The 22,814-nt window shown below is 34.9% G+C and overlaps 2 protein-coding genes across 2 annotated transcripts; both read right to left on the minus strand.

Annotated features, from left to right (window-relative positions):
* Window positions 1-9,838: 9,838 nt before the first annotated feature.
* Window positions 9,839-14,110, minus strand: LOC107934812 (MACPF domain-containing protein At1g14780). The gene is made up of 7 exons (XM_016867325.2): window positions 13,676-14,110; window positions 12,961-13,199; window positions 12,228-12,429; window positions 12,060-12,137; window positions 11,777-11,960; window positions 11,463-11,629; window positions 9,839-10,657 (listed from the first exon to the last, which is right to left on the minus strand). The coding sequence occupies exons 1-7, from the start codon at window positions 13,922-13,924 to the stop codon at window positions 9,962-9,964; spliced, it is 1,815 nt and encodes a 604-aa protein (XP_016722814.2). The 5' UTR covers window positions 13,925-14,110; the 3' UTR covers window positions 9,839-9,961.
* Window positions 14,111-19,342: 5,232 nt separating this feature from the next.
* Window positions 19,343-21,713, minus strand: LOC107934847 (DEAD-box ATP-dependent RNA helicase 21). Its single transcript, XM_016867358.2, has one exon. The coding sequence runs from the start codon at window positions 21,614-21,616 to the stop codon at window positions 19,565-19,567; it is 2,052 nt and encodes a 683-aa protein (XP_016722847.2). The 5' UTR covers window positions 21,617-21,713; the 3' UTR covers window positions 19,343-19,564.
* Window positions 21,714-22,814: the final 1,101 nt, after the last annotated feature.

Consider the following 22,814-nt stretch of genomic DNA (forward strand, 5'->3'; position numbering starts at 1 on the left):
ATTCGCCTAGTGGTATGCACCTCAATATTAGTGGAAAAAAACAAACAATTTTCCATAATTAAGAATTAAGAAAATGGGAAGATCATCCTTACATAGGATAAGACCTTCCTGGTAAGTTCATGAGCCACCCTATAAGCAGTTCGTCATGTCTAATGGAAGGCCAAGGTGGAAAATATCTCAACAAAAAACAATCATGTAGAAGTATACCAAACTCTGATAGGTCTAAGCTCGACGACACAAGAGCGCATTAATAACAGCCATGCAATCAGATTCTATAATCACTTTGTCAAAACTCATATTAAGCCAAGATAAAACATCTCTTATGGCTAAAAGTTTAGCCATTCGAGGTTCCATAATAACTGGAAAATAACCAAAACATCCTTTGATAAAATTTCATGCATGGTCTCGAATAATAGTAGCAAACGAAGGGGCACCATGTTGATCATGAATAGTAGCGTCGATGTTGTATTTGTACTGGTCCCGATCAGGTTAGACCCAATGTAACCTGGTGGAAGTGCCTTCTACTGAGGATATTGCTGGATTGGGAAAAAGTGCATTGGGCATCTGTTCAATCTTTCAAGAATTGATCAGCTACCGTAATTTTTTTTGAAGTTGGAGCATCGGTGTTTTTCCAAACAAATAAATTCCTGTGAAACCACAAGCTCCGTGCAACAGTCATGACTCGATGCTTAACAGTGTTGTTAGCCACAGACAAATAAAATTGCAGAAATTCAGTGACAATGTGAAAATCAATAGTAATCCCAAGGCAATGCCATACGTCAACAACTTTAGCACATTCAAGCAGCACATACTTGATGCTATCAAACCAACCTACAGCGTGGACAAGTAAGATCAATAGGGCAGCCTCTTGCGGCTAAGCAACCTTTTCATGGAATGAATTGGCACATGCCACGCCACGTGAATTCCTTGACTTTGAGTGGCACTACTGAATTCCATATAAGTCCCCAAGGGCCCTCAATATGCATGATGTCTATCATAGAGTTAATAGCTAGAATGTACCTCAGAAATACCAGTGCGACTAAAGTGCCATATTAGCGGATCGTTTGGCTTAGTAGATAAAATAGGTAGCTTCAAAATACTGTCTGCATCGTAAGGGGAAATGATATGTTCAACCAAATGGGCATCCCATTGATCAGCGTTATCAATGAGGAGATTACTTACTCGCAACTGTTCCATACCATCCAATGGGATTGAATCCTCATAGAAATTGACATCGTCAGGTAACCAAGGGTTAGAGAACACTAATATTGTTGTTGTTACCAAATTAACTCCTTTCAAAAGCAAGGTCTAACTAGTGTGAATGCTCCTCTATCTAAATGAAGGATTATTACTTTTGGTAGAATCAACAAACCCACACTTGAGAAAGTATTTTGCTTTGAATATGCAACTTGGAAGAGAATCAGGGATGAAAATAAGTCTCCATCCTTTCTTATAGAGCATCGCTAAATTGAAGCAATGGAGATTCCTAAAGCACATGCCTCCAAAATTCTTGGGCATATAGAGTTTGTCCCAAGAGGTCTATCGAGTCTCTTTACTATCACTTAAACTCGAATCCCACCAGAACGAATTCATAATACATTGCAGTTCTTCGCACATGCTATTAGAGTATATAACAGCTATGGTAGTTAGCAGCAGTTATCGGTTAGGAGTTAGAAGCCTTGTTAGTTAGTAGTTAAGGGTAGTTAACTTTTGTATTATAAATAGTGGAGTTTTGTGATGTAAAGGTATGTTCTTTTGATAATATAGAAGTATATTGTGTTCTTAATATGGTATCAGAGCCATAAATTTTTTTTGTTATGGCGACAGATGCAGTATCTGATGGTGATCGTCAGTCTGTTCATACGGCCACGCCAGTTGCAGCGGCTTCTTCTCCAGATCTTGGACACGCTTCTTTGCGCAAACTTCATCAGTTTCCCAAACATGATAGGTGAAACTTACTGCTAGTAACTTTCTCTTATGGAAACAACAAATCTTATTAATTATTGAAGGCTATGGTTTGCATGGTTTTATTCTTGGAACAGTTCAGGTTCCTCCACAGTCTATTCTTGCTAATGATAAGTCTCCTGTTGCTAATCCTGACTTCGTTTTTCATACACAACAAGATAAGCTCTTGGCTTCTTGGTTGTTGGCCACCATTTTTGATAGTATACTGGTTCATCTTACTGGAGCTGGGACTAGCTTTGATGTATGGAGTAAGGTTCTCAAAAGGTTTGCTGCGAAATCTTCTTTAACAATGTTAACTCTCAGACATGCATTGTATTCACAGAAGAAAGGTCAGTTATCTATTCAAGAATATCTTGCCAAGATTCAAGGTCAGTGTGATACTCTGATTGCTGCTGGTACTAATGTTTCTGAACAAGAACAGATCAGTATCATTCTTGCTGGTTTACCTGTGGAGTACGACTCAATCCGCATTGTTGCATCAACAATGAAGGTGTCTTTTGATTATCTTACGGAGTTGTTGACTGATTGTGAGGCTAGGCAACAAGATGTTATTTTGGGTATGTCTTTGCAGACGAATGTGGTTCAACATTCTGAATCTGACGGAAGGCAGGCTAAACAGTTTGGTCAGGGGTCTCGATCGTCTTTTAGAGGTGGTGGCTCTAGGGACTTCAGAGGCAGAGGTCGTGGACGGAAGTTCATGCATGCCAAACCTCAATGCCAGCTTTGTGGTCGTATTGGACATACTGTACACAAATGTTACTATAGATTTGATGAGTCTTTTGAGGGTGTGTCTCAACAGCCTATGCAAGCTCAGTGTCATCAGTTCCAAGAGTCTCCTCATCAGTTGTGTACTTCTTCTTCTTGTTGTACTCATAAGGGGTCTTTGGAAACTGCTGGTTTGCAGGCTAATATGGCCACTACGTCTGGTCCGGTGTCTTCCAATAATGTCACTTCCACTGTATGGTTTCTTGATTCGGGTGCTACTAACCATGTAACGAACGACTTGTAAAGTTTGCGAGAGGTGACTCAGTATACAGGTAAAAATAAACTGTTTATGGAGAATGGTATGTCTGTACCAGTAGACAATGTTGGTTCCTCATCGTTTGTTCATTCCAACAGGGTTTTTCATTTGAAGAATGTACTTCATGTTCCTCGTATATGCAAGAATCTAATGTCTGTTGCACAGTTTGCTAATGACAACTGTGTTTATTTTGAGTTTCATCCACTTCATTGTTTTGTAAAGGACATCAAGACAGGGACCACGTTACTGGTGGGGCACATGTGTAATGGAATGTATCAGTTTACTCTCTCTCAGCACCCTACTACTTTGGAGAGTTTCACCTCGTCTGATGGCTCGGCTGCAGTTCATATGGCACAATCAGGAATGTCCTCTGCTGGTGACGCAAGTTATGAACTATGGCATGTCCTCTGCTGGTGACGCAAGTTATGAACTATGGCACAGACGTCTTGGCCATCCTTGTCATAGGACTGTTTCTACAGTTCTTCAGAAGTGTAATATTGTTTTAGAGAATTGTAAATCGAGTGCTATTTGCTCAGCTTGTCAACTTAGGAAATTACATAAACTGCCGTTTTTACCTTCAAACACTGTTTATACCGCCCCTTTTGAGCTGATTGGTTCAGATCTTTAGGGACCTGCTCCTATGATTTCTGATGGTTGCCTTTATTACATTTTGTTTGTGGATGCCTACTCATGACATACGTGGTTATATTTGATTAAAAGCAAGTCTGAAGCTATGAACAAGTTTCTCCAATTTCAAAAACTAGTTGAAGTGCAGTTTGGGTGTAAGATACGAGCTCTCCAAACAGACTGGGGTGGAGAGTATCGTCTATTTCACAAGCTATTGACTTCACTTGGGATACGACATCGACTTTCCTGTCCCCACACTTCAGAACAGAATGGGTTGGTCGAAAGGAAGCATCGTCATGTGATCGACGTTGGCTTGACTTTATTGGCTCAAGCAAGTCTGCCAATAAGCTTCTGGACTCATGCTTTCACTAGTGCAGTTTATCTCATTAATAGACTTCCAACACCGGTGCTCCATGGCAAGTCTCCTCATAAGGTTCTTCATAAAACTAGTCCCAATTATCAGCATCTAAAGGTTTTTGGTTGTCGGTGCTATCCGTATCTTAGACCGTTTCAGGCTCACAAGTTACAGTTTCGGTCTTAGCCTTGTGTCTTTCTTGGCTACAGTATGGTTCACAAGGGGTACAAGTGCCTTGCTGAAAATAATAAAGTGTTTGTGTCTAGACATGTTGTGTTTGATGAGGGTTGTTTCCCTTTTGAGGTTGGTTCTATGGTTGCAAATACTTCTCAGTCCACTCGTGCTCTCCCCATATTTCAACATCAGCAGTCTGCTGTTCTTATTATGGAATATCGCTCAGGGTCAATCAGCTTGTCAGATTCGGCTACAGCTGTGCCATCTCCGGAGCCTTCTATACCTCAATCCGTCACTCCACCCAGGGGGTCACAAGTAAGCTGCTCTCCTGTACATTTGAGTTCTCATAGTCCTTTTTCCACGTCTGCATGTCAGAATTCTACAGCCTCCAGCTTCTCGACGGGTCCTCATAGTTGTCTACCGGTTTCATCTATTCAAGTCCCTCCTGTTAACTCTTCTCCCATGCAACCACGGTCCAACCTTCATCCCATGCAAACGAGGTCCAAAAGTGGGATTTTCAAACCCAAGGTTCTGACCGCAGAACTTGCAGCAGTTGAACCTGTGACAATTGAGCAGGCCTTCACGAGCAAAGAGTGGACTCTTGCAGCACAACAGGAGTATGAAGCTTTGATGAAAAATCACACGTGAGACTTGGTTCCGCTACCTGCTGATAGGAAAGCTGTGGGTTGCAAGTGGCTTTTTAAACTTAAAAGGAAATCTGACGGCACTAGTGCTCGGTACAAAGGTCGTCTAGTGGTTAAGGGTTATCTTCAAGAGGCAGGCATCGATTTTCAAGACACGTTCAGCCCTGTTGTTAAGCCAACGACTATTCGGGTTGTTCTGTCCTTAGCTGTTAAACTCGGATGGCAGCTTCGACAGGTGGATATTAACAACGCCTTCCTAAATGGCGAGTTGTTTGAAGAAATTTATATGATACAGCCCCCTGGGTTTAAGCAACACAGCAACAATGAATTACTCGTATGCAGGCTGAAGAAAGCACTGTATGCCCTTAAGCTGGCGCCTCGGGCATGGTTCTCCAAACTTCGAGAGTTCTTACTTAGTTCACAGTTTGTGTGTGCTAAATCAAATGCGTCGCTTTTTGTGAAGAAGACTGACGGAGTGATCTTATACGTTCTAGTCTATGTCGACGATATAATAATCACTGGAAATCATCAACAAAGTATTGACAAGTTTGTTTCTTCCTTGGACACTCAGTTTGCTTTGAAAGACTTGGGACCTCTTGGTTATTTTCTTGGTATTGAGGTGACTCCCACTGCCGAAGGCTTGTTTTTAAATCAAACAAAGTATATTCGTGATTTGCTAAAGAAGGCCAGTATGGATCATGCGAATAGCTCTCTTACTCCTATGATTGCTTCTTCAAAATTGTCTCAGAATGATGGTTGTATGATTGAGAATGAGGCTGAGTATCGTAGCATTGTTGGCGCTCTTCAATACGTTGTCATCACCAGGCTGGATATTACGTTTGCTGTGAATAAGGTATGTCAATTCATGCATCGCCCTCTCGATCAACATTTTAAAGCTGTTAAACGGATTCTTCACTACCTTCAAGGAACTATTGATTATGGTATTCAATTCACAAAGAAGACTTCGTTGGATGTGGTTGGATACTCCGATGCAAATTGGGGAACTGACATAGATGATCGCCTGTCAACTACGGGGTTTTGTATTTTCCTTGGCGGTAACCCTGTTGCATGGGGATCAAAGAAGCAGTCGGTTGTCTCCCGATCCACAGCAGAGGCAGAGTACAGGGGGTTGGCTCATACTGTTGCTGAAGTCGTCTAGCTCGAGTCCTTGTTGAAAGAACTGCATGCTTCTTCTCTGCGAAAACCTGCTGTGTGGTGTGATAGCTCAGAAGCGGTAGCGGTCTCTGCAAACCCAGTTCTTCATTCTAAATTTAAACACGTTGAGTTGGATCTTTTCTTTGTCCGTGAGAAAGTTGCCGTTGGACAACTTACTGTGGGTCACATACCAGCACACGAGCAGATTACAGATGTGTTCACTAAGCCGCTGTCAGCACCATTGTTTACTAAGTTCAGATCAGGTCTTAAGCTTGGTCCAAAAAGCATGTGCTTACCAGGTGTTGATTAGCAGGAGCTGAAGAGGATGGTGGCATATTAGAGTATATAACAGCTGTGGTAGTTAGCAGCAGTTAGCAACAGTTATCGGTTGGGAGTTAGAAGCCTTGTTAGTTAGTAGTTAAGGGTAGTTAACTTTTGTATTATAAGTAGTGGAGTTTTGTGATGTAAAGGTACGTTCTTTTGATAATATAGAAGTATATTGTGTTCTTAATACATGCCAATAGGAATCATAAAAACACTCATGCAATAAATCAGGATTGCCTAAACTACAGTTTTTCGAGTCTCAAAAGTGGTCTATTCTTCCAATTGAAAATTCATTTGCTGAGGCGTTTTCTGATAAACCGAAACACTTGCTTCTTATTTTTGGCAATAAAGGAAGGGAGACCTAGGTAGGAACCATGAGCAATAGATGCCTCAACGCCCGGAATAGAGTAAGTTGCCTGCTTATCTGCCAACTTTGTATTAGAGCTAAACATCACTCCGGACTTTTGAAAATTAATGGCTTGTCCCAAAGCGTGTTCGTAAGTGGGGAGGATATTACATATTGTCTGGCATTTCGAAGCGTTAGCCCTAAAGAAAAAGAAGCTATCATTGGTGAAGAATAAATGAGCTATCAAAGAGCTCCCTCGACATACAGAGACACCTTGCAAATCACCTCGTGCCTTCGCCAGCACAAAGAATAAATAAATAAGATGATAACCGATCACCTTACCTAAGCCCTCGTTTAGGAATGATTGGTATAACTTCGTGGCCATTAAAAGTAATCGAAAAGTGGATTGAGTCTTAAGTACTCGATTGATATTAGTATTATTCTCAAGGTAGGAAGATATAAATTCGAGTACGTGGAAGCACATTATCCTCTTATTATAGGTAAAAAGCAATGGCAAAGTATTATCCAATGAACCCATATTTCATAATAATAATATATTTATTATTATTATTATTCCAATGCTTCACATTCGATTAATTATTTACTTTGTGTCAAATTATGGAGTAAAAATTTGAAAGTTAAAATGTGTTCTAAGTCTTTATACATTTCGTACTTTTTAAATTTAGTCTTTCTACCTTTTTTAATTTAGGAATGATTGGTCTAACTTCTTGGACATTAAAAGCAACCGAATAGTAGATTTAGTCTTAACTTGATTGGTATGTGCATTATTGTCAATGTAGAAGGATATGAGTTCGAATGCGTTGAAGCGCATTATCCTATTATTTATGGGTGAAAAGCAATCGATATCATGCAAAGCATTATCCAATAAAATTTAAAGGTTAAAATGTGCTCTAAGTCTTTATACACTTTGTACATTTAGAATTTAGTCTTTCTACTTTTTGAATTTAAAATTTAAAAAAATGTTTGAACTCGTCATAATAAAATATTTTTTTGTAGTGTTTTTAAGAAAAATTGGCGTCGACATTATGATTGAAATAATTAAAAATATTAAGTATTTAGACTAACTAATGAGATTATAAAGTAGAAGAACCAAATTATATAAAAAAAATTAAAGCATATAGATTAAATCTCAGGCTTTAGTATAAGAGTCAAAATTGAAATTTGACCATTGTCTTGTAATATAAAAAAAAGGGGATAAATCCCAAAACTATACACGAACTATGGTTTATTTGCAATTGTGTACATAAATTTTGATTTTGTGCAATTTTATACACGAAATTTTGATTTGATTCAATTCTTGTAAATTATTAACACAATTATTAATATAACATCATTTTATGTTTATATATTGCATACATAAACAATTATATTTATCCAATATAAAAATAAATTGATGTATTTATTTCATTAAATGTGCATGATTAAATCAAAATTAAAGTTTCAAGTATATATTTGAACCACATTAGAGTTTCACGTGTATAATTACACCAAATTAAAGTTATACAATTGCACATTAAATCAAAATTCATGTTTAATTTTGAGATTTATCCCCAAAAAAATAAACAATGCAAACTCAAAAGAAATAGGAAGCCATGTATCAAGGTCTAATATAAAAAACTGAAATTATATATAATCACATAATATTTTACAAAAAAAGTTAACAATATTAACTATTTGGACTAATTGATAATATTATAAAAATATAGGGATTAAATTATATTAGAAATTAAAGTATAGAGATTAAATTACTAATTTAGACATAATAGAATGACCAAAACTGAAATTTAACTATTAAGGTATAATTAGAAAAAACATCATAATATGGAGTGCCACGTGTGAAAGGAAGATTCTTTACCATCCTTTTATATATACCAGTATGGTTTCACCCAAGCTAATTCATACTAGTATTTTGGGTTAAATTCTACAGTAAAAATTTAAAGGTTATAATATATTTAAGGTCCTGTATTTTTTATATATTTGAAATATAGTCTTAATATTTTTAGTTTCAAGAATTTAGTCCTTTTTTATTTTTTTTTAATTTTAAAAATTCACTTCTAGTTGTTATGGTTAAAATTTTTTGGTTCATTTAATTGGTGTGACAGTTTGAAATAATAATAAAAAATACTCACTTGATAATCATGTGACAAAAAAAATAATATTGTAATGAACTTAAATTTAAAAAAAAGCTTTAATGATGTCAACAATTCTTAAAATTCACGTAAGCATTTTAATTAGAATAAAATATTTAGGCTAACTGATAACATTGTAAAAGTTGATGTATCAAGTTATATAAAACTTAAAGTATAGAGATTAAATATCAAATTTGAACATAGTACGGGGATCAAACTAAAATTTGTCCATTGTTATATAATCTTTAAAAATATAAATGGATCAAAATTGAAATTTAACTATTATCTTATGATGTTAAAAAAAACACTTACAAACATCACATTATAAAAGTTGATGTAACACCCCTCGTCCTACCTGATTGTCGGGTTCGAGCTGCGGAATGTTACAGTCGTTGTCGGAGCAACTATTGACAAATTCACAGTAAAATCATCACTTCACATCATCATTCATGCAATCAACAGTAAGACAACATTGAATATCATTAACATTCTTTCCCGGGTCTTATATGGGCATACGAATACTTTAAAATCAACCTGAAATCGGATAGGGACCTCTTTGCAACATTTTTAAAATTTCAGATCAAGTATATCATAAATAAATCATTCAAATATTCAATAATGTCATTAACACGTAGATATTATAATACACAATTAAATCCAAGCCTTAATCAAGCTTATGAAAGCTCTTTTATTGACTCGAACATGAAATAGAATCGAATTGTAAAATTTTGAAAATTCAGGGCCGATGTCGTGACTTCACATTCTCCACGTCATGGCGCCGCCAAATAGTTTGTCACGTCAGAACATCAGGCCACTCGACGTCGAGACATTATATACCGTCGGCCAACGTTACAACGAGAAAATGCGGTCGTTGGGATGGGGACTCTATTTTTAGTACAATTAGGCCATTTGTATAAAAATTGTTATTTTTTATTTTTAATAATTAAATTAAATTTAAAAAATTTGGCTGAACCGAGTTAGTGCAATTTGGACTTGGGATATAAAATCTTTTGAAACTGAATCATGGTCATCTACACCTGTACTCCAAAGCTTGGACAAAGGGACTAATGGAACCTATGAAATCAATCTCTCTCTCTCTCTCTCTCTTTTACTTTTTTATTGTAAAATATATATCAATCTCAATCTATTATATACAATAAAAGCTTAAATTTTCTCATATGAAAAAAAAAAATCAAAATTTCATGGATAGTCTAATAATGCAAACTTCACTTGTAAGTTAATCCTACCACTCTCATTGACTAGTTTAGCTGCAATTACCAACCAGTGTCCTGGAGCATCATGTGGACCGCGTACAACCTCAGATATATCTACATATTTCAGCAGTTTTTTCGATCGAATCGGTTCCGGTGGGCCATCGGGATATACACCCGAATTAAGTGCAGTCGGAGCTTGTTTCTGTTGTCCAGTCATGGCTGTCCCTTGGGTGAATGAAAATGTCATGCTTAGATTCGTAAGGAAACTACCCTTACGGGAAGTGTCAGGCGCAACTGCCCACTCAGTTTTCCTGATTGTGCAGTGGGGTATATGAGTGTAAAGCAGACGGAGATGCAAAACCGTCTTTGGCCACTTCCCTTTGCTGATAAGCTGTGCACCAGTTACGACAAAAACACCACCTGAAACTTCTTGCAACCAGTTAGGATCGTACTTAATGAGGGATGTGCATACATTCGAGTACCGTTTCCATCTGACTGGCTCTAAAAATTGATCACTGGACTTGTACTCATCGGAACCTCGCCATTGACTAGGTTTGCTTGACGTGAATGCCATTATACTCGGGAGGCTTGAAAGATGTAGCACGTGTAATGCCAACCGGTTGCATTTTTTTCCTTCTAGATACAACCGGAGGCCAACTACGGGTTTTAACTCGCTTGTAACCTGAAATAGAACAAAAGAGAATCGCTATAAGTTTATAATATAGTAACAACAGAGAATCGGATGTTAACATGGCTGCAAAATACACCATAACCAACTATAGGCAAATATATACTTGCCTACGTATGCATACATGCAGGATGGAATAGGAATGTAAACTACAGACGAATGCTTGCAAAGCCATGTCACAAAGAGTTCATATGTAAAAGACATTTTACTTGTTTACCGATAAAAAAGATCGAAATCAAAATCAACTTCCACTAATGACTCAACTCCATTACCTACCAGATTACCAGACAATGCAATCATGGAAAACAATATGACAGTTTAAACAGATAAGTTGTAATGTTATTACCAATAAAATATTCAATGCAACTTCCACTTCCAAAAAGCAAGTCAACTCCACTTTCTAAAACACATTTAGGCCATTAAAAAATTTGTTGACCATGTTACTTAGACTCAGTTGTGAGTGTTCTTTAACTTTTTGCATTTGAAGGTCCTTGGACCATACCATGTCTAAAAACCTGTCAAATACGAGTGTCAGATACAAATACTTAAATGAAGAGTTGGAGCAACATGAGTACTACACTCGTATATTCATTTCAAGCAAAACAATGCAGTGATGTTCGTCTTATTTTCAGCATTCTCTACACTAGCATGTCGCTCATAGAGGTTTTAGTTAAGTTGGGTTCATATGCTATCATATGATTTTCGGTTATCTAGTTCAGTGCTTACATATTTGCGCACCACCTTCACGAATTGCGTATTTTGGTTCCACGAAATAACAATTTACAAGTTGAATGACTACCTGTGTAGAGTTGACATGTAACGTAGGACCCAGGAAAGTGAATTGCAGGGAGGGGCAAGAAGCTTTTCTCGTCTGATGTCTAAGTGGCAGGCCACAGAACATAGGTGCCCATTGTTGTGGAACTTGAAACTCCAAAAAATACCGTAAATCCTCAGGAGTGGGCTTGTCTACATACAAATTCAGTGAGTTAAAGTCCAATAAAAACAAATTATTTGCAAACATATTGTTGAAAAACACCCAGCACCCAAGTTTGAGTAACACATATTTTTTACTAGTACTGTCCCGTTACTCAGGAAATGCAAGGGAATACTTACAACGAAGATACAAGTTGATTGCATGACTAAGATATCCACTTCCGGGAATCCCCGTCAGAAGAGAAGTAATTGGTACAAACTTGAAAAAAATTCCTTCTGGCTTAGCAGGTACCGTCTGGAGCCAGTTCGAGTGACTATGCAAGAACGCATTTCCTCCTCTTTTCGAGCAAATGATAGTGAGTCCCTAAAGTTGAAAACAAAATAAAGTAAATAATTCATGGATCGTAGTGATAAATTTAAAAGAAAATCACATATAACATAAAACTCAAAGTTCTAAACTGACGTCTTTGCTCGATGTTTCTGCAATGCTGGCCAACTGCATGGTGCTTGACTGCAAAATACGGTTAAAGACGTCGGGCACCTACATAAATATACGGCATTTAGTAAAAAATATCAGTGTTTACCGAACAAAAGAAGAAAGGGCCCTTAAATATAAATAAGGTGCTTATACTTTTTGTTTGCCATCTCTTGACTTTCTCTGTATTAATGAAGGGCTTTTCCCATCTGAAAACATAACATCTCCGAGGTCCTCCAAATACCCTCTAAGCTCGGATGTAGGAATTGTAGAGGAAGAGTTTTGCCTGACACATATTAAATCTTGACCACCGATAGCCATGCCGACTATTATGTGTGTTCCATATGTCCGTATGAACCTACCAAAACACAAATTATTAGATATATACTGCATATTATACTACAACTATTGACAACAACAACAGCAGCAGCAATTTTATAACTTTACGATGGACTCGAGTAACTTATCCTTGTCTAAAAATTTTCCAATTAGGCAAGTCAGGCATTTGCAATAGAAGCACAATTATGTAACAGTTTATTTGCCGAAAGTTCAATTTAATGATCAATAAACAGAATTTTACTTCTTTGAGAGAAAATGTTTAGAAATTAGCTAAAATTGCATAAGAAAGTTGAAAACACATCTTGCAGCTCCTTCATCATCCCACATATAATTAGTTACACTATATTTTTACAGCATACGGCCACATGATCGACCTAACCAGTTGAGAACCACTTTAGTTCACCATAACAATAATATATTTTCTTTAACATAGGCAAGCGTTTATAAAGTAGGGTCACCAGTACTATTTCTTCATTCATTCAAAAAGCATCCGCATAATCCATATGATTCTTAATGCCAAAAATGTGCAAACAATATGTGGAAAAGTTACCTAGACAAGGCTGCTGGATCCCAATGAGGTGGAACAGACTTCTTAACTCTGTCGTTTAGAACAAGTGGAGATGCTGTAAGGTGTAAATAATACAACGAAATAAAGTAACCATCGAAAGCGAGAGTTTTGGTGTCTGCAGCATCATGAAGCCAATTTCCACTCAAATCGAAGATACTGTTAAGATACCCTGAAGGAACTTTTCCTTGTATAGAAGACTTCTGATTAAGTAACTCAGACATCTGTAAAAGAAATAAGATTTTGGAACAAATGTAAGGCACAACATCAATAAAACACCAAATTGAACAAATTGCATAATTCTATATACTTTTCTAGCCTTTTCTTTTTCCGGATTTCTTCATCGTTAAGGTTACAGAAGTTTTCAGCATGATAGACAGTAGCTATCTGATTAATATCAGCCATTATTAACAATTAGTTAACCTCAAGCTAGTTGTTATTTTTATTTAAGAATTCATGAACTCAGCCTCTTTTTCCTAGTCAAAATTGTACACTTATTCAAACCAACAAGTTGAAGTAACCTTAGAACACAAGCTGGCCATTTGAGACTAGTATTAGCTCCTTTTTGTTTTTGACCCAAACCATAAAATTACAAAACAAAAACAAACCCATGGATCAAATCAAGGAATCAAAGCAAAAAATAAAATAAAATCCCAGAGTTGGATATTTCAAAATAACATGCTTAAAAAAAATCCCAGACCTGATTGAATTCAAGAACATCAGATTTGAAACGAATACGATCGCCTTTATCAAGACGAATATCTTGAGAAACTTCTTTCATAGTAAAAGAAGCAGCACCTGGGAAAACAATGTCTCGTTTGTTGGTTTCATCAAGCACCAGTAACCTTGTTCCTTTAGCATATTTCAATCTGAAATCTCCAGTTATATCGTACCCTTTTCCCAAAGCTTCCATAGCTAATACCTCTATTGGTTTCTCTGTTTCTTCCATACCCAGAACTCAAAAAATCACAATAACAGCAGCTTTGGGTATAGAATTGGAGCTTTGGGTAGATTTCTTTTGGGGGGAGGAAGGGATAGGAATAGTACAAAAATTAAAGGGTCAACTGTATTGTTGTATGCCATATTTGAATTGTAGTATATATAGAAGGGGAATGGAAGAAAAAGACAAAGGATATTTACTTGAGTGAGTTGATGAAGGAAGAGAGACAGAGACGTTAAGGCGTTGACAAACAGGTTTTCTATTTAAATTCCCTTTTAACGAGGATTGAATATGAATGGAATTTTAACATTCAAAAGGGAAAAAATATGAAAGGAATTTTCATGGTAAAGAATGATACGTGCAATATATGTCGATTTTTTTTAATTGATCAAATAGGTTTTTTTCAAGATTTAAGTAAATAAGTCGATTTTAGAGAGAATGTGTAAAAGGACGTTCAGTTGGGTCACTTTCTGCATAGTTGACTGTAAATTTTGGTATAGTTAACACGAAAGCTCTTCCAGCTGGGCAAGCAACCTGTTAACATGTCAGGAAAGAGCGTCCAGCTGGAAGCTTTTTCAGAAAACACTTCTTGTTAGACATGTTTTAACATACTCTCTCTCCAAAATCGGTCTATTTCCTTAAATCTTCAAACTTCAAAGTATGTGAGTTTTTTTTGGCGATATGACATTGAAAAAGAATTTGAAAAGTATTACATTGAAAAATATTAGAAAAACTATAAAATAGTCATTTAACTATTTAAATTTTTTTTGTCATCTTTTGGATTTTTGGATGTTTCTATTTTTACGTAATACGTTAGCTAGTTAATGATCAAAAAAGACAATTGAATAGTTCGGTAACTATTTTAAAACTTTTCATAGTTAGGTAACCAAAAAAAAAATAATAGTTAGGTGATAAAAAAGAAAAAGAAAACCATTGTTTGATAACCTCTATTATAATTTACCCAAAATATTTTAAACTCCAAAATATGACCTATTAGTCGGATGTTCACCTTCTCTACAACTATAGCGTCAGTTGAATCTTGGTGATACCAAAAATTTTTTAAAAATAATTCATAAAATATCTTAAAACCTAATGAAATTATGTAACTCAATAAAAATATTAAATAATACTTAAAACATAATTCTTAAAATATTAAAGAATTATTACCCTAAAAGAGTGAATTAAATATTAAAAATATTTTTTTAAGAAAATATGAAACTGAGTAATTTAATCTTTAATTATTAAATAAGGTTTACCTTACTGTAACCTTATATTATTCAACTCTCCTCATATATATATATATAAGATTATTTTTAATAATAAGTTTATCGAAATGTAAGATTATTTAAGGTATTATTGAGTATATTCATTTAGTTAAAAACATATTTTATTAAATATAAATATCGATATAATTGAAGTCGATTTAATTCAAATATATAATTGAAGGTTATCCATTTTGAAAAAAGAAAATAAATCTTATCCTATTTAACGAAACTAGTTCCTTAATTTCATCTATTTTAGTAATGTTTAAGGGTGAGTTTGAATCGTCGGTGCGTTTACCTGCGGTTAGTGTAAAAACAGCGGTGGCGGTGAGATTAGATACTGTAACGATACTGTAGCGCGAGACAAAAAGTAAGCTAAACACACCGCACCGCACGCAATTGCCCATTCAAACCTCACAAATAATAGAAAAAATGAAAAAAAAACATGGAAATAAGCTATAATGGAGCAAAATTATAAAAATAAAGGACTAATTTTTAATAAAATCAATATTATTATGAAAATCTTATATGATCTAAGATTTAAGATTAAATTTACTCTCTATATTATTAAATCTTACCGTTATTGAAATTATAAGATTAAATAATTTTTTGAGTTCAAATAAGAGAATATAATTCGAGAATCTTACATTACTATTGGGAGTAAAATTCAATAATAATAAAACGCACCATAAATTCTTAGATGAAGATAGTCAGTATCGTGTCGATGGACATATATTTTACTTTGGTACTAATACATATTGATATTAGTAAATTTTGCCATATCGTTTTAGGTTATCGATATTTTTATAATATTTTTCATATATAGTATATAAATATACCTCAACTATACAAATATATTTATGCAAATATAAAATTTAAGATTACCAATAAGTACAATAACTTAACATGATTATATTTTATTTTTAAATGTAGTTATAAAAATTAAAAAAAAATCAACCAATGCTCTAAAAAATGCTTACTCTTTTAATTTCAAAGCTAAATATATCATTTTTGTATATATTTTTTCTTTCACCAAACTTATGGATACTACGTAATTTAATTTAAATAAGATGATACACTGCTTGTGAAGTTAAAAAATTAAGTAAACTATGGTAAAGATCGCTCATCCGTTGTAAAAATAAAAACACTCAAAATCTAAAATAGTCGAGTAACTACAAAAAAGACAAATTGAATAATAAATTGTAACTTTTCAGAGTGACAGAAAAGGAAGTTAATAATTAAGTAATTATTTTATAACTTTTTATAATTTACTGACAAAAAAAATCGTAATTCGTTCACTACTAATATAGTTTATTAGCTTAAAAATTTTCACATTTAACATGTGTTGTAGTACCAAAGTACTTGTATTCACATTAAACTTTAATTAACATCAAATCTTGCTGGTAAAAAGTAGCACATGCTGGGATTTTTTTACCCAAATAATATTAAAAAATACCTAAATGGCCTGTTGCAAGAATTATGTACCAAAATGGTACATTCAAATGGGTGGAGGGGGGTGCATAGGCGGCACCACTTTGATTCTGACACAATTTTGTTAAAAAAAAAAAAGGGTATAGGGGTGTGGTGCCTATCTGATAAGCGACACACCTAGTATTTTCCCCTCCCCACACTCTCCCATCCGGCTCATTTTTGTAAGACATTATTTGATTAAAAAGAGCTATTAAGGTATGTCTGTATTTATTTTATATTTTCATTCATTTATAATTTATTTTTAACGTTTACTGAAATAAAAAAGCCTATTTATGTTATGTACAAAAAATGTTTTATTTTTTATGTAATTTATTTGTTATGTGTGTTTTAGGTAGATTAGATTTATTTTTTATGAAATTTATTTGACATGTTATTTTAATTATTTTAATATTTATTCTAATTTTGTTCTGTAGGTAAAAGATGAAACCATTGATATGAAATTTAGAATTTATGAGATAAATTAGGAATTAGTTTATATGTTCTAAATTTTTAAGATTTTATAATTGAGAATAAGAGTTTATGTTTTTAAATTTTATTTTATGTTTTTTATAAATATTAAAAATGAAATTTCCTTTGAAGTTCTATGCAAAAAAAAAATATATTTTGACAATAATTAAGTTGGCATGTTATTATATATATTATATTTTAAACCAAAACATTTTATTTATTATCATTTTAAAATAATAATAAAAATATTCGTATTTATAATGTATAGTTTATGTTATGTTTTTGTTATATTTTTTTATTGGCATGTTATTTTTATTATTTTAATATAAATTTTTTTATTTTTTATGTACGTAAAAGATTAAACCATTGAGATGAAATTGGTAAATAAGATCATTGAGTTGGAATTTATAAGGTATATTTATTTTGTTAATGTAGTATAGCAAAAAAATATGATATGGACAAAACTGTTAGATTTTTTTGTAATTAAAAGCAATATATAAAATTTACCTATATTGATAAATATTTAAAATGAGCCGGATGAGGAGTGTGGGGGGAAAACTATTAGATGTTCTGCCTATCAGATAAGCACCACCAGGGGTCACTAATGCCGTCTATTAAATAGGCACCACACCCCTATACTCATTTTTTTTTGACGAAATTATGTCAGAATCAAAGATGATGCCGCCTATGCATCACCCTCCACCCATTTGAATGTACCATTTTGGTACATAATTTTTGCAACATGCCATTTAAGTATTTTTTAATATTATTTAGATAAAAAAACTCCAGTTTATTTTATTTTATTTTATTCTGAGCAACCACATTTCACAATGCAATGCAAACACGGCACTATACAGAGAAAGGAGTCTCCCATGTCCAAAAACAAGTGTATGTTCATTTCCTACATTCAACTACCCTGTTATCTACATTTATTAACCCAACAAATTTTCATTTAGAACAATAAACAATACATAGTCAATTTAGACAAAGTGATTCATCCATACAAGGATCCTGCCAAATTTTGGTCTGAAAAATGGAGGAAGAAGAAAAGACATTCTCAAAACACACAATTCAGCTTTCCCAAGAGGGAAAGGAACAGGATGACACTATTGGAGATAGGAGAGAAATGTGTGACAAATTGACAATAGCATAGCTTTAAGGTTGACGAAGAATAAATGTAGGTTTGATCTCTCCTACCACGTGTTGTCTCTAAATAGGCCAGTTGATTTCTTGTTAGATAAGTAATGTGACATTAGATGACCAAGCAAAGTATAGGAGTCACAAGCAATAGATATTTTGTCGAAGTGTCAAGAGTGATTGGGTTGGGTTGCATGTTACCTATGACTTGGAGGAACAGGCGAAGGTGACCTGATGGCAAAGCATGTGTGACAAAAACAAGTCAAGGAGCCCAGAACTAAAGCAATTCCTAAATTCCGAAGAGACACACAACTCTTTGCTCCTAGAACACACCATAAACTTCTAATTTTGGTAGAAGTATGGTAAAAGCTCTTATACTAGTTGTCAAATTACATTTTGTCCTATTTATTAAAAAAATAAACAAATCAGTCATGATACATAAGATCAAAGAACAAACTGATTTTTTTTATTAAATATTCTTTTAATTCTATTAAAAATTGGTTCTTTTACACCGTGAGGTACGTGTAGCACATCACGTGTAATTATCTGATTATTAAACCAGACACACCAGTTTTTAAGAGTAAAAAATGGATAAAAATATTAATTGAAAATACTAATTTGCTCTTAGATTTAATGTACAAAGACTAATTTCTAATTTTCCTTTGAAGGATTATCTCAGCATAAATGGGCTACTTCAACTATCACAATGGTACATCTTTAACCATCTTTCTATGATCAAGTAATACTCGCTCCTCGAGCGACTATGTAGCATAGTAGCAGCAATTGAAGTGATAAGCCTAAACAAAATCCGAATTTCTCACTAACTTCCACAGCCTCACCTGCTCTTGCACTTCAGCTTCCTCCTGTTGCTCGTGTTCCCAGTTTCTCCGCTCAGACTCGCAATCCCTCTCATGTTAAATGAGATGAATAGCTTAACTGCTATACGAGGTGGTAATTTTGTCAATCTGTCACAACTCACAAGCATAACAAATGAAGGGATAGTCGTTCAAATTCTCATGCAAACCACGAATGAAAGTTTTGCATACATAATACAGCCAAACAAGCCACATACCATTATAGCAGTCATAAATGTTACAATCCCAGACAAGATATATATATAATATTAATCAAAGACCAGAAATTAAAAATAGTTCAAAATGTTACTTTTGCTATGATCAGCAATTGTAGTAGCAAGTAAAGGCAAAGTCAGCAACTAACACTTTCAAATGCTGCAATAACAGTACAAAAGCAATCACTTGTAAGCAGCAATGAAAGAAAATTTGGCAACTAAAATACCATAGTACAGAGCTTCTCAGTGTGCAAATACAGTGTCATTGCGTCTAGGAGGTCTATCAGGAATTGTTCCTGGTTTGAATTTAGAAGCTTCATGCTTTGCCAGCTCATGAGGCACAGGGCTGCCACTTTGAACAAGCATCTGCTTGAGATCGAAGAAGACATCGGTGTCGTGAAGAGTCAAAAATGTTGTAGCCACACCAGTCTTCCCTGCACGTCCTGTTCTTCCAATACGATGCGTATACATTTCAATATTACCAGGCATATCATAGTTTATTACATGAGCCACATCTGGAATATCAATTCCACGACCTGCAACATCTGTAGCAACAAGGACATTGAATCTCTTGGCCCTAAAACCCTCAAGGCTAATTTCTCTCTGCTCCTGTGACCTTCCACCATGCAAAGTTGTTACTTTATAACCAGACTTATCAAGATTCTTTGAAATAGTATCAGCATTCTTCTTGGTATTGACAAACACAATTGCGGTCTTATCCCCAAGCTCATCAAGCAACTTCTGTAATCTCGGAAACTTCTCTGATTCCTTCACCATCATCACATGTTGAGAAATTAAATCGGTAGCCTTTCCAGCTGTACCAATGGTGACCACAACAGGATTCCTTAAATATTTCCTAGCTAGCCTCTCAACAGCGGGAGGCATCGTAGCACTAAACATATAAGTAGTCCGATATATCCTTTTTTCATCAAGCTCTTCATCTTCATTCTCCGGTTTCAAATTACTGGATGGCATAGCATCCAATACACCAACAACTTGGGGTTCAAAACCCATATCTATCATCCTATCAGCTTCATCAAGAACCACATAATTACACTGATTCAACACAGCATACCGCCTCTCTAAACAATCGAGCAAACGACCGGGGGTCGCAATAACAACCTCACAACCTTGTCTAATCCTAAACCCTTGTTCCTCTATTGACTGACCACCAACAATTGAAACAACTTTAATACCTAAATAATGTGCAAACTTCATGGTTTCATCCTCAATTTGTTGAGCAAGTTCACGAGTCGGAGCCATTACAACAGCATAAGGCCCCTCAGCTTCATTCTCTTCACTCATAGGAGGTAATCTAGATATATAAGCTAACATAGGCAAAACAAAAGCAGCAGTCTTACCTGATCCTGTCTCTGCAATCCCAATTACATCCCTTTGTTGCAACCCCAAAGGAATAGCCGCCATTTGTATAGGTGAAGGCTTCTTATACCCAACTCTTTCCACTGCTTTCAATAACTCGGCAGTCAATTTACTCTCACTCCAACTCCTCATTGGGCGTGGTATTTTCGACCCTTTATAGGAAATATTAAAATCTTCCCTGAAAATCCTCCAATCTCTTTCAGTCATTTCCTCAAGCTTCTTATCAGACCAATGCTTATCGACCCTCATATCAAAAGTATCATAAGTATTCGCTGCTTCTTCTTTTAACTTCTGTGCCGCAGCTTCCTCTGGTTTCTCTTCAACCCCATCTTTTTTCCTAATTTCGTCTCTCATCTCCTTTTCATTCTTAGCCGCTAACTTCTTCTGTTCTCTCCGATCCATCCCAGCTCTAAACCCTCTCCCAAACAAAAGCTGAGCCTCATGAGGGTTTTGATACAAAGAATTCATATCCCTCGAAGTATCTTCCGTGTTTTCCCAATCGAAAGAAAACCTAAATTTCTCACTAGGTTTGATAACCCTTTTCTTGGGCTTCTTCGATCCGAGATATTGCTCTTTAATCGCTTCCAACTCCTTCTCCCTTTCCCTCTCCGCTAACTTCTCCGACCTCGCCCGTTCCCGCGCCTTGGCTTCCTCCTCCCGCTCGCGCTCACGGTTCCTCCGCTCAGACTCTCGATCCCTCTCACGCTGCCGTTCCCGGTCGCGTCGGTCGGAAGAATCAGAAGTGGGTTTACCAGAAGAAGAATCGGAACGGTTATTGGCGGCGCCATTGGCGGAACGGAGGTCTTCGATGCGGCGTTTCTGTTGGGCGCGTTGCTCCTCGAGGCGTTGAAGGGCTAACTGTTCGCGTTGGGCTTTGGTTAAAAACACGGGTTTTGGAGGATTGTTGTTGCTCATGGCTTGTGAAGAAGACGACGGCTTTCAAATTGGTAAAGTTGCAGAGGAAAGCAAATATGAGGTACTGAAGATACTCCAATGATGAATTTCGAGGTTTTGATTGTAAATTTCGCTTCCTATCCAAGTTTTATTTTAGAATTTGGTTAAATTTCGGTTTTAGTCCCTTGTATTTATAAAATATGAGGCTAAATTAGAAATTTATCATCTCTTCAGTTTTACAATATTGTAAAAAATCATTTTTATTGAAATGGTGTTTTGTGTTTTTTTTTAAATTACAATATTGAAATAAAAAATCCATAATTTTTGTATTTGAAGGAAAAAATCAAGGGTAAATTGCATTGGTAGTCATCCAACTATTAATAATTTTTTTTAGTCATGCAAGTTAAATGGTCACCAAACTATTCAACTTTTCTTTTCTGCCACCAAACTATTTTAATTTTTCTTTTTTAGTCACTCTTCTTTAATTTACTAACGAAAAGATAACTTGACTACTTCTAAAATTGACATAATAGCAACTTTAACCCTTAACATTTATACATTGTGTCAAATTTTCTTGATATAAAAAAATTAATGACATTGAGGTTAATTTTAAAATGAAAAATATTATATGGGATTTTCGGGTGTTTTCATTTTTGGTGTATTTTCGATCAAATTTAATTAATCGTTTTTTTAGCTTTTTAGGTGAAAGAGTCACAAAGAAGCGTAAAATTGGAAAGAAAGAAAAAAGACCAAAGTATTCAATGTGTAAACGTTGAGTGTTAATTTTTTATTAAAGTTGTTATTATTCCAATTTTAAAAGCTGACATCTCATCTTTCCATCCGCCCTTTAACCGTTAGTGACCAAAAAAAAAATCGAATAGTTTGGTAACTATGTTATTAAAAAATATATTAAATAAATAATTAAACCCATGACTATAGTATGAACATCGATTGTTTTACAATTATAAAAAAAATGAATGTATTAAATTTAATTTGATGTATTTATATATTTTTTTAAAATTGATTAAATAATAAAAAATATTTTACATATAAGGAAATAGTTCATAATTTAATTGGAATTTTTTGGGCCTATGGGCATGGTCCATGGAGCATTATTATTGAGTGTCGGTCAGCTCGGATGGTGGAGAATGGTATCATATCATAATCAAAGATGTTAAGTATAATTTTGACAAAGGAAAAAATTATAAGCCTAAAAGAT

The sequence above is a fragment of the Gossypium hirsutum genome, chromosome D02 (assembly GCF_007990345.1).
Source record: "Gossypium hirsutum isolate 1008001.06 chromosome D02, Gossypium_hirsutum_v2.1, whole genome shotgun sequence".
Classification (NCBI taxonomy): Eukaryota; Viridiplantae; Streptophyta; class Magnoliopsida; order Malvales; family Malvaceae; genus Gossypium; species Gossypium hirsutum.

Excerpts from the sequence above, each read along its gene's own strand:
- LOC107934812 (XM_016867325.2), bottom strand. The coding sequence starts at position 13,924 with ATGGAAGAAACAGAGAAACCAATAGAGGTATTAGCTATGGAAGCTTTG. Across the intron at positions 13,200-13,675 it reads ATGTTCTTGAATTCAATCAG|ATGTCTGAGTTACTTAATCA; the intron begins GTCTGGGATTTT and ends TTTCTTTTACAG. Across the intron at positions 12,138-12,227 it reads CAAGAGATGGCAAACAAAAA|GTGCCCGACGTCTTTAACCG; the intron begins GTATAAGCACCT and ends ATATTTATGTAG.
- LOC107934847 (XM_016867358.2), bottom strand. The coding sequence starts at position 21,616 with ATGAGCAACAACAATCCTCCAAAACCCGTGTTTTTAACCAAAGCCCAA.